Source organism: Vigna unguiculata, chromosome 8, assembly GCF_037176805.1.
Source record: "Vigna unguiculata cultivar grain cowpea cultivar isolate G323 ecotype 2 chromosome 8, ASM3717680v1, whole genome shotgun sequence".
NCBI classification, from domain to species: domain Eukaryota; kingdom Viridiplantae; phylum Streptophyta; class Magnoliopsida; order Fabales; family Fabaceae; genus Vigna; species Vigna unguiculata.
The window spans coordinates 1,944,267-1,956,944 of NC_140799.1; the positions used below are offsets into that span (position 1 = coordinate 1,944,267).

General features: G+C 30.1%; 1 protein-coding gene across 4 annotated transcripts; it reads right to left on the reverse strand.

The window, feature by feature from the left end:
• Positions 1-879: 879 nt before the first annotated feature.
• Positions 880-4,766, reverse strand: LOC114193248 (uncharacterized). Of its 4 annotated transcripts, none has more exons than XM_028082971.2 (11): positions 4,457-4,766; positions 3,770-3,854; positions 3,554-3,670; positions 3,168-3,435; positions 2,906-3,039; positions 2,445-2,803; positions 2,229-2,328; positions 2,020-2,079; positions 1,818-1,901; positions 1,627-1,743; positions 880-1,297 (listed from the first exon to the last, which is right to left on the reverse strand). In XM_028082971.2, the coding sequence occupies exons 1-11, from the start codon at positions 4,489-4,491 to the stop codon at positions 998-1,000; spliced, it is 1,659 nt and encodes a 552-aa protein (XP_027938772.2). In that variant the 5' UTR covers positions 4,492-4,766; the 3' UTR covers positions 880-997. The 4 variants fall into 4 exon arrangements, with proteins under 4 accessions (XP_027938772.2, XP_027938776.2, XP_027938774.2 ...); XM_028082975.2 differs by having other exon boundaries at positions 3,770-3,850; positions 4,422-4,766; XM_028082973.2 differs by having other exon boundaries at positions 4,208-4,766.
• Between the last annotated feature and the right edge of the window lie 7,912 nt (positions 4,767-12,678).

Sequence of the window (12,678 nt, forward strand, 5' to 3'; positions counted from 1 at the left end):
TTTTTTATGCTTTCGTTACAAAACATCTCCAAAGCTATTCTATAACTTTCCTACTCTAACTCGATGTTTTAAACTCTTGGTTTCTGAATTTTGATTCCTTCGTGTGTGTGTGTGTGTACAACTAGAGGGGACCAGTGTGAAGCAGAACAGAAATTATGGTCTGGTTTATGACTACAACTTCACAGAAAAATTTTCATAGAAGATAAAAAAATGTGGTCTGGTTCCATCTTAAAGCATGTGGGTGTGGACCAGTTAAATCTTAAGGAATCCATATGTAGTAGGGGTTCTCTTGGTAGTTGGAAACACAAGAATACAAAGAGAAAACTCAATTAATGATTCATCTTTTTATGTGGCAAACGATGCTTGCTGCTGCCAAGCAATGAAAGCATGGTGAATGCCATAATGGAACTGCAGTTAGAGCACTCTGCAGTATCAAAAGTATACTCATTAATTGAAGATCACTCTTCTGCCTCACCATAACTAACCTGCCATGAAGTGGACCACAAGGTGTTTGTATATTGGTTTTAATGTTGGACTCTATAATCTTCAGTACATGCGAACGCACCTTTGTTCATTCATTGACATGAAACAGATTGGTTTAATGCAGACCCTCATAACCCTATATGTCTTTCAATGCAGCCAGGGATCAACATGTGCTTGCTTGCCCACAAAAAAATCATCTCAAGAGTCTCAAGGGAGAGAGAGCATTCAACTCAGGTTTTAAGTTTGGTCCCATAACAGGACTTGTAGTTTTAAGTGATTGATATCATATTGGTTTAACATTGACTCAAGTTTAATTGGAAAAGATACACGCTTTTCATAGTTCAAATTCCATGGCTTGTATTTTTTATTCACTTTAGTTAAGAAGGAATCTGAGCATTTCTACCCAAAGGGGTTGAGAAGAACAGATTGTCATCTACATTGTCTGTATGTATGATCTACAGTTGTATACAGAGTTGCAGTGAAGCAATGTACATGGAATGGAACTGAAGGGAAATTATGTGCATATCAAGTATCTAAAGCTGAACTCATATGGCATTATTTGTACAAATTGTGAGAGGGGCTCAGTTTTTCTTTCCTCTATGAGTTTTATGGCTTGTTTCCCAAGTTCACTTGGTAACTGGAGGCAGATCCAATCCAGCAATGATTCTAAGTCTTTTGCAAAGTTCAGTAAATACCAATCCAGAAGCTTAGGGAGAACAAACTTTGAAGTTGAAAATCCAATTGCTGCTTGTAAGAACTCTCTTTTGGCCACTTCCAGTTCATTCTCAACCTGAGATGCAGTGTAAACTCTCACCTGCATTTTTGGAATAGTTCATGGAAAATCTATAAATTGAAAAAGGGGATAAAGTTGTCAAATCTTGACATGATTAACATGATACTGTGACTTTGTTTGATGCATGTTGCCAACCTCACCTAATGGCAAAGTTGTTGAATGGTAAGTATATCAGAGTTTATAAGTCTGCTTTAAAAGTCATGTCAAAGATGGATTTTTTTATAAAAAATGAGTAGAAATTAGTCTTGTTTTCAAATTTCTAATGATGCAAAGAGACAAAAATGTTAATCATGAATGAACAGCATCAAATGTGGGGCTATGAAAGATTACATAATTCTGTGTAAACTTACAGCAGGAGAGGACCAGGTTCCACAAGAGAGAGCAAATGTAACAAGGGGTTCTGACAGTTCCAGTCCATACATGCTTCTTACTGTCATTTCATGGTTTTTTGTTCCCTTGGAAAATGTCTGTTTGAAAACTTAGAGGTTAACTCTTTATTCTCATCCATGGAAAAGCTAGAGTTGAAATGGACAACACTTACAAATCTCCAATGATAAGGAAGTCTAAGAATGAAGTGCTCTATGGTTGTTGCACTTAGCACGTGTCCACCCACATTTATTGTTGCCTGAGTAACAAAAGAACAACATAAATTGTTGATAACAACACACTTATGCTATGTTGTACTAAAATGAAAGAAGAAGAAAAATAAGAAACAAAAACTACTATAGTTGTTCATAGTATACCTTCCTCATAAGTGCAACAGCCATTTCAGGACTTTCTGGTATGCCATTTTCTATAAATGCCTGAAGCAAAGTTGAACTAAAATACCATCATTTATTATGGTTTAAGAAGGTAATTAAGTTCACCACTTTAGATCATTGAAATTGTGTAAGAAAAAAAAAATAGACACAGATTACACTAAATGTTGTTGTAATGAACATAGCCTACATACATTCATCATACAGGAGTTGTAGATGTTTATCCAGAATGCGAGCTTCTCCTGATGGTTGAGGTTTTCTAGGTTGACAGAGGCTAGTTTCCTGAAAAGAAGTCTGCAAATTTCACAGAGTAAAAAAACTAAAACTTCTAATTTCACAAACAATATCAAATTCATGTCATGGAAAAAGTAGACATGGTATTTGAATGTAAATAGAAAAATTTTACTTACTTCAAACGATGCTGTAAAAACAAAGTATTTGCAGTTCGTTTTGGATTGAACGATTTAGCATCAATTTCACATAATTGCTTGTATGGACCGATATCCCTCTTCCCAAATTCCAAACAGATGCCATATGGATCCACAAACTCTGTTCCTTCATCACAATTTTTAGTTCTTAGATCACATAAGTGTGGAATGTCACAAGCAGAACCTGGATTCTTCACAGCACTCATTCTCAAGAGAATGCTTGATAAGCACTTCACAATATTTTCTGAAATTATATTTGGTCGCTCAGCTTCTGATGAACTTTTATGTGTACTATGGTTTCTCAAATCTGCAATTTGCTGGCCGTTCAACCTTGGTTCTTGCTGCACATTGTGAAATGAAAGCTCACATTCATTGACTTAGAAATAGTTCTTCAATATCACACAACTCAAAATTATTTATAAAGTATACTAAACATGACACACCTTTATTTTTGGATGATCCAACCTTTTCTGTGGGGATTTATTGTGAAGTTTTTTCATTGGATATTTGTTCATATGGTTGGATGATTGATTCCTGCTCTTGGAAGAATTGCGACATGTTTGATTCTCCTTATCCTCTGGCAATCCAAAAAAACAAGAGGAAGACTGACTAATTCTTTTCAGCACAAACTGAACTAAATGAAGAATCAAATCTGAAGCAGCAATTAATTAATCAAAACCGGTGAAACATAATTGAGTTTCTAACCTATGAGAGTTGTGGTAGGCATAGTTGCAGATGATGCTGCTGAATTACCAACTGTTTGGGATTGAAACTTCAATTTTTCCAACTTGGGACTATCCATTGTTGAATTTGACTTCTTTGGAGGAGCTGAAACTGAATGTTCAAGTTTCCTCATAGAAGATGACATGTAGACAGCTTCCTGGTACAAATCCTGTCTGAAATGCACAACTTTCTCTTCAAGCCTAACAATTTCCTCTTCCAGAACCGCCACTTCAGCCAGAAGAGCTAGTATCTATAGTTTTCAACATCAAATTTCAACACTCAAATTTCATTTCCAATCTCTTTCTTACATATCAAAACACTAAAATGCTTGTGTTCAGAAAAAGGACTTGAGGAATTCATATACTAACGCATGGAGGGAGATATGGAGGAAGACGAGGTAAAGCTCCCAATGGCCTGTTGAAAGCCCTCTCCAATGCTCTATGAATATTCTCTTCATGCCTAAGCTTCTTCTTCAACCTATCCACCTGAAAAGTTGGAGAATTCAGCTCAGTTGCAAGCTACAATAGACCACAAAATCATACCCCGAACAAGGACAAGGAACAGAAACAGTGACATTGCATTACATCTTGTTTCAAAGCCAATTTTCTTTCTCTGCTTGAGGCTTTTCCACATTTATTTGCGATTCTCGAGCTTCCCTGCATCATCTGCCTTCTCATTCAATGCAAAACAAGTCAGAATCCACCAAAGAAAAAGAAAAGACAAGAGCAAATATCAAATCAAATCCAATCCAAAAAGCTAACAGAGGCTGAAACAATGGATTTTTAAACGAATAACTAATCGTGGATTATGAAACAGTTTTTTTCTTTTCTTTTCTCTTAACACACCCTCTTTTAACACCATTAAATGATCTGTGTCATGTTGTTTTTGTCTCACCGAAACCGAAGCCAAAAGTTTGTGAAGAAAGCTGTTACGCTCCTCAGACACTTTTATAATAAAAAAAAGTGATCTTTAGCTATTACTGTGCAAACTGTTTTTCAAACACAGAAACGACATGGATGTACCCTTCTCTGACTTCTGAGTTTTAGCAAACTTCAATTACTTTTTTCTCGCGCTATTGGAATTCGAGCTTTCCTAGTCCCGACCCTTCTGTTGATGTTCATGTTCTCAACCTATGCTAAAAATCTGACACTACCACTCACTCATACCCACTAGTAAATTCCATAGCCAGATTCATTGAAACTGTGCCCAATTGCCCCGGCTGATTAAAGATCAAACCTTTTCTTTTTTATCTTGGCATTAAGAGAACCAACCAGCTCAGTGATCCAGAATGAGATTGAAACACCATCAGAAGAAGCCAAACTCTGTCAAATACTATTCATGGTCTGTAGAAGAAGAAGAAGATGATGATGATAATGATGGATGGTGGTGGAGAAGAGTGTTCCACCGCTTGAGATAAAAAGAATATTATAGAGGAGTGGTAGGACAGAGAGAGAGAGAGAGAGAGAGAGAGAGAGAGAGAGAGAAAAGAGAGAGATGTGTGATGGAGGTACACTAGTTTGGTTATGGTGAATGGAAGTTGAAAGAAGAAATGGCTGGTTGTGTGAAAAAGAGTAGAAAATAGAGATAGATAAAAAAGAGCTTCCAATTCCAACCTGGTCCTGGATGCAGAATAAGACACAGCTAGCTTCTCAGATTCAATTATCAATTCCATGAAAAGCCTCCAATCTTAGCTTATGTCATCATGAACCGACATGCATATTTCCCTGTCTTCAATTTTTAACTCCAAAATCTTCGCGCTTTAACTCATAACTATTCACCTTCACCCTTTGTTTTTAACATCTTCTCTTCCTCACATGGTGTGTGAGTGTGTAATTAGTGCACTCAAAGTAATGATTAACCTTCTTTCATGGTGCTTTTAAGCCTCATTAGAAAGCAGATTTTGATGGGGATTGATTACTTTTTACTGTGGATAATGTGTTGCAGTTATTTTATGCAGTACATAAGTTTATGGGGTGCTGGTTTTTCAGGCAAAAGCTGCACAAATCACATGCGTTTCCGAGTAGCAACTTTGTTTCTTGTATCTGATAGATTAAGAATCCATTTTGAATGAACTATCATGTATTTTTCACTGTTTTGTTTTTCAGTTCAGAACCAAAATGGTAGAATCATGGTATCAGAGATGAACACAGTAAACCAACACCCACTGAAAAATTAATCAGTTTAATCCAGAATTTTAAACTCAAGTTCTGAATGTAGAATTTTATTGAATACTGAACACAGTAATTTTATTTGTTTTACTTTTATAATTAATTTTTCTTACTGGAGGTAATTCTGATATAAAAGAAATAGAATAATTTGAGCATAGTGCTAAATAAAAGAATAACTTTTTTTTTTTATTTCAATCCGTATTCTCCACTAGGTTCACATAAAATAATTACTAAATAATAAGAAAAACTCAGCTGAACTGTTTAAAATATGAAATCATGCTGGATTCACGAAGCTCCTGTCAGAAAAAAAAAAAAATTATTGGTTGACTCAAGATACAGCGAAGAAGAAAGAAAGACAAAAATCTAGATAAATAAAAAGAAAAAGAAAAACTTTATAAATTTTAAACTTCTCCTTCTATATCCTTTATTTCATCATGTTAAATATAAAAATAATAGATAAGTAGAAAGTGCATAAAAAATATATTTATCTAAGGTTATAATTGTATTTTAATGTAAAGTTATAATTTACTCTCGATTTATTCATGTAAAGAATCTCTATAAATTTTAAAAAAAGAAAAGAAAAAAAAAATCAACACTTTTACCCAAAAATAAAATACACAAAAAGGTCCTAGTCACACATAATTATATATGTAAGGTCTTAATCTTCGAAATTAAAAGCAGCTTTTTTTTTTGTGAAGACACTATTTTTCAACCTTTTCAGTACAGCTGATTCAAAAGTATAAAATGAAGTTTGATGATTATTTACAAAATTAGCAGAGTGAAGACAAAGAACTATAAGCATAATTTAATTCTTAAATTAATTAGTTTCTATAAATATTAGGTGCCAGTTGAATTTTTCTTCTCTAATTAAGCTTATTTAATTGGTAATAATCAAGATTTTGGAAACTTCAGCCTTGTTTATACATTAGAATGGTTTTAGTTTGCAGTTTCACATTAAGCTAATTGAGTTAAATTTTGAAAAAAAAAATAATAATCAAACTTAATTTGTTCTCATTAAATCTGATTTTTCTTTTTTGCTTTTTTTTTCTGACTGTAGAAGGTTAATTATGTATGCTATGGTTAGATGAAAGATATTTTCAATACTCAGAAATAATTAGACACTATAATTAATTGGAATGATTCTAACTAGTTGCTTCTCTATGTATAGTAATTACGTGGCCAAATGATAGTGTTGGGGTTATTCTCATACTAAAAAAGTTTATTTTAAAATAGTTTTCTTTTCCTTTTCCTTAGGACTTTTGAGAAATGATAATAGATAGCTATAAAGATTTTCCTTCTCTACCAAACGTTCATTTACTAAGACGAGTTTTACCATAGAAGTTTTTAACTTTTTAAGAAAGAAAAATATGAAGAAAAAAAAATGGTTTTCTATATAAATCATAGTACACATGGAGTATATGATGAAATGTGTATTTTTTATATTTTGTTATAATTTTAAATATAATTATTAATATAAAATAAGTATTTTAACTAGAGCTGTCGAAATGGGTTGGAATCCGCGAGCCAACTCGGCTCACCACAGGTTCAGGTTGGGTTGGGTTAAATTTTTTTTACAAATTTCAATACGGGTCGATTTTTGACTTCGCTCACCAGAGTTGAACCCGTGGCGAGTCGGGTTGGCTCACCAACCCGCAAATAAAGGATCGCACAAGTATTTTTTGTTAAGTTGAGCTTTGCATTTGGGTCGATCATGTTAGGTTGTTTTTTTTAGCCAACACACAGATGATTTGTATTTTTGTGATTTAGGTTTGTATTTGGATTGTATTAAAGTTTATTTAGATTTTAATTAGAATTATAATTTAGTTTTGACTGTAAAATAAATAAATAAATTATATTTTTTTATTTAAGTGAGTCAACCCGTTTAACTCACTAACCCGCAATGGACCGGACCGAATTTAAATATTTTTGGCTCGTTAATAAGTGAATCGGGTTAGATTGACTCACTAAGTGATCAATCCCTAATAAATCAAACCGGATCGAGTCAGATTATCCATTTTGACAGTTCTAATTTTAACCTATCTCCTCTCAAACCGCATGATAAATCAAATTATATATATATAAAAAAAAGTAATTATAACCAATTATTGTATTGGAAGTCTTTTCACGAATTGACTATAACTTAGAAATTTGAGTAATGTTCAATATGATATTTAAGACAGGTTGGGTCCGAATACGGTGGTGAGAGGTTCCTAATCATCAAACAAAATCTTTCTCCACACTTCTCTCAGATGAATTTTCCATCACCAAATTATCATTTGAAAATGACGTTAAATAATTAACAAAGAAAATGGTTAAAAGTAATTTCCTTGTCTTTTTCATATGATTTCTTAATCAAAGTTTCATCAATAATTCATCATATCAATTTTGTAGGTGGATTAAGGTGCTGCTACCTCCTCTTCTACAACTAACACATTTTTAACATTCATTTTATAATATCCTTTTAATTGTTTGGTGAAATTCTATTCTTCATGCCACATCTCCACAATCTATTATTTATTAGTTAGTTAAGAGCACATAATTTCACTCTATCTTCAAAATTATTAAAAAATAATAATAATGAAAGGTTTGCTACTAAAATTATGGAAAAAAAATATCATAAAATTGGTGTTAGTAGGACGAAGCATCATGGGATGTCTTGACCTCCTCAAATTTTCAAAATATGTGAATTACAATGAAAATTATTTTATTTTTTATTTTTATAAATGTATGTCATTTAAGGTTAATAAATAATAAAATATAAAATTAAATATAATAAAAAATAATTAAGATGTTTATTTATTTTCTTTAAATTTTGAGTTACTTATGGTTTGAGTTATTCTGATTTTTATTATCTTTTGTTTTTGAGTAAAAAAATAAAATTAAATGTAAATTTATTATTCTGCTTTTATTTCTTATTTATTCCATTATTGAAGAGAAAGATATATTTAGTCATTAAGCATGAGTCTTTCGTGTATACTTTCATAATACGATGTTTTTTTTTATTTAATGAGTCTTTTATATACTATCGTTTATGAATATGAGAGGAAAAGTTAATTGTTATGTGTTTTTCATAATCCGTGTTTAATTTTAAAATTTTATTTTTTAAATTTTGAATTATATTTAAATATGTATATTGATAAATAATAGAAATTCATTTTTTAGAAGTAATAAAAGAAAGTTATATCTCAATATAAAAACAAAACAGATTTAATTGTTCGAATAGAGGAATATCTCGTCAAGATTTAAAGAATTACATATGAAAAATCTCATATTATTGTCTTTAAAATATATGAACATATCGAATGAATAGAAACATAAAATTAGAAAGGTATAATTACTCGTATAGTACCTAATTTGGGGCTAATGTGTCAAATAGGTACCCGATTTTTAAAAAGTGTCAATTGCATCCTAACTTTTGAAAATTGCTTCAATTAGGTCCCTTTCAGACAGAGTTGACTAACGCCGTTAGTCAATGTGCCATGTGTCAATCTGTGGTTTTTTTGTTTTTTTTTTATTTTTAATTTTTTTTTAAATTTTTAAACTTTTTTTTTAATTTTTTAAAAAAATTAAAAATGTCACGTGTCAAGTCTCTGTGTGTGACACGTGACATTGTTAGTGCGGCATTGTAATGCCACGTGTCAGTGTTACTATCATATGTCATTGTGTTGATTTCGATTTAGTCCACATATATGTCTTTTTGTTTCAATTTAGTACCTAAGTATGTGTATCTAATTCAATTTTGTCCCAATTTTTTTTTAATAATTAAAATATTTCTGTAATCCATTTTTTATAAGATTAAAAATAATTAAAAATTCCTTGAGACTCTGTCTGAAAGGGACCTAATTGAAAGAATTTTTAAAAGTTGTGATGCAATTGACACTTTTTTAAAACCGGATACCTATTTGACACATTAGTCCCAAATTGGGTACTATACCAATTAGAAAAACTTATTTAGAAACAAGATTCATGTTATAACTTCAAAATTATTTTTTTTTCAAAAAAAAAATACAAATTTTAATATTAAATTATGTATTTTTATTATATTAGTGACCATGATTAAATATATAGATTTTAAATATATTATTTTAGTACATAAAATTATTGTTCGATATCCACTAATTAGATTATAATTGAAAAGTGCTTCAGATACTATCGGTAATTAAGTATGAGTTTGAATCACATCAAAAGTGTATATAAAATAAAATTCATAATCATATTACATTAAAGATTTTTAATAGAAAATGACAATAGGTTATTATATAAGTTGATTTAGATTCATTGGTGTTGAATCTCTGTATTTTTTTTTTTTGAAAGATTGATTAACCTTCATAAATTATTCAAAGTATTCAAATGTTATTTTCTCTAAAACACCAATTTAAATAATGAAATAATTCTTGAAAATATAGTTTTCTCATAGGAACTTTATATTAGTAAATATTTAAGCAAATGTATATAATGGATATTGGAAGGTTATTACTTTGTTTAGAAATGCATATATAGAAAAAACATTTAAATTACTTGTAAGTATTCATTCAATATATCTATTTTTATAGGTGACACATACACAAATATACGAAGAATAAATTTTGTAGGCATGTGCAAATATGGATCACCAATCATTATGCTCTAAATCATATTCGCTTTAATTATGGATTTAGAACTCATTTTTAGAAATCGAAATCCAAAAAACTGCCCTTAGAAAAACCTTATTTATTTTATCTGGATTATGCATGGTTAGTATTCTTTTATAAACAAACTGAATTATCTAATAAAAGAATACTCCGTGTTCGAAATTAATTGTTTTACAAATAAATTGTTCAATTTTTAATTTAAATTTTTACCATTTATTTTGAACATCTCTATGAATTATATCACGTTAAAAAATTTAGTGTAAATACAAATCTCACGTTAAATGAAAATAAGAAATTTGAATTATAATATAATAAAAAAACTCACAACTTCATCCTCCGAGTGATTTAAGCAAAAATACTTGCATTTTTCACAGTTAATGAATATTAAATATCTGAGTGATGTATGATTACATGGTATGAATTCCTTGTGCATTGACAATGTCTTTAATTCTTCTGAAGTTCTCTTATCTGTACCTCTGCAGAAAAATGATTTGCCCCAATAATGAAGATCTGTAACATTTACTGCATGCATAAGAAAATGTTTATATATTATTTTATCTTCTTTTTTTTCACAAATCAAGCCAATAAATGCATGTATATATACTTTGGGTAGTTTGGAATAAAATTTATGATTAAATATGTTTTTTGTTTTTAAGTTTAAGTAAAATTTAAAATTAGTTTATTTTTGAAATTTTTGTCCAATTTAATCATTTATTTTTATAAATGTGTGGATTTTGTCTTTTTAACTAAATTTTTATAAATTTATCTAATGTTTATGCATATTTCATGATAATATTTGAATTGTTTACCGTGTTTGATATATTTTTCCTTTAATGTTAAATTAATTATTATCATAAAATATTTTTGAAACGTCAAATTAACTTAACAAATTTTGATTAAAAGAACTAAATTTACACATTTTTAAAGATCAATGACTAAATTGATCAAAAATTTAAAAATAAACTAATTCTACGTTTTATTAACCTTGAAGGACAAAAATATATTTAATTCTCAAATTTATTATATTCTGTATAAAGAAAATCTAAATGAATGTAGCATAGTTTCCCTACAAAGCAAAGTCTATTAACCTACAAGTAGGGTATCACTTTTCACTGTAGCTGTGCAAATAGAATCAAACTCTATCAACTGTATATAACAACTGTTCATCACTATATATGTAACAATAACGATTAAGGACCCTACTGTTTCCATCGGTTTTTTTCCCCCAAATGGTGCAATTTTAATTGTTATTTCTCTAAAGAGTTATGATAGATTAGCAAACTTTTTAACAAACTTTTTGACAAAGTTTCCTATTCAAGTAAAAAAACATTATTTTATTATTTTATTTTAATTAAAAAATAAAAATATAATCTGTTTTAATTCTATTTTTAGAAACTTTATTAAATTTGTCAAAAGTTTCTTTGTCAAGAGGTAATTTTCCTTCTCTAAACGGTGCGTTTTTTTTTTTTTAAATTCCCGATAGAGAGGTAAGTTGTGTGAAAATGGCACAACTTTGTCCTAAACAAATTGTGTCAAAGTGAAACGATTTTGATTAAATTGTGTTGAAGTCATACCAAACTGTAGAGACTTCAATATATTTAATGAAGTCGTCACAAACAAAGACGACTTCACTTAAATTAATTATTATCGAACCAAAGTCTTTCCATAATGGAACGATTTCATAACAAGGAAAGTATTGCCATAATGGCACGACTTCAGTACTGGACTATTAGGAAAGTCTTGCCATAATGGCACGACTTTAATATTTGGTTATTAGGAAAGTCTTGTCATAATGGCACGACTTCAGTATTGAACTATTAGGAAAGCCTTACCATAATGGCATGACTTTAGTATTGGGCTATTAGGAAAGTCTTGTCATAGTGGCACGACTTCAGTGTGTTGAGCTATCAAAAAAAAGTCTTGCCATTATGACACGACTTTAGTGTGTTGGGCTATAAAGAAAGTCTTAGCATAATGGTACGACTTCATTGTTAATATTAACAAATGCAGCAAGTAGGTAAAATAAAAGTGAATAAAGAAAAAAAATAAAAGTTAAAAAAGAGAAAAAATTATTTGGTTATGATAATATTAAATTGAATAAAGAAGTTAAAATTTTTATTGTGTATATATAAATTATACAAGATATACAAAGGTAAAGAAAAGAAAAAGAAAAGAATTTTTTAATAACAAATATATGAGATCCAATAATTTTTTGGTTGATATATATTAAAATAAAAGTGAACAACAAAGTCGGTAATTTTTTCTTTGCAGCTTCTTCGTCAACACCTCCATCCGCATATCCCACATCCTTCCAGCAATATTATCGGCCTACAATGTCGCCACAAATGGTGGAAGATATAAACCAAAGATAACAACATGAAGATAATGATAATGATGACGATCCAGTTCAGATCCCTCAAATAAGACCTAGACAATACCGAAGAAGACCTCCTTGTGGCACAAACTCTCGTAGACTAAAAAATATGACTAAAAAATTTTTTAGTCCTAATATGACTAAAAAATATTTAATTTTTAGTCTGCGAAACTAAAGTCATCCCAATATGGTACGACTTCTTCATTATCAATATAATACTGAAGTCTCTCTAATATGAAAAGACTTATTCATTGATATTTTAATACTGAAGTTTTCCCATATTGGCACGACTTTGCTTAGAGTGTTAATTAAAGCCGTCT

What these genes read in the sequence shown, in the direction of transcription:
- LOC114193248 (XM_028082971.2), bottom strand. Translation starts at nt 4,491, where the DNA reads ATGGTGTTTCAATCTCATTCTGGATCACTGAGCTG. An exon ending in GCCTACCACAACTCTCATAG is followed by an intron (nt 3,040 to 3,167) that starts GTTAGAAACTCA and finishes TTGGATTGCCAG; the next exon opens with AGGATAAGGAGAATCAAACA. An exon ending in CTGTTGCACTTATGAGGAAG is followed by an intron (nt 1,902 to 2,019) that starts GTATACTATGAA and finishes TTTGTTACTCAG; the next exon opens with GCAACAATAAATGTGGGTGG.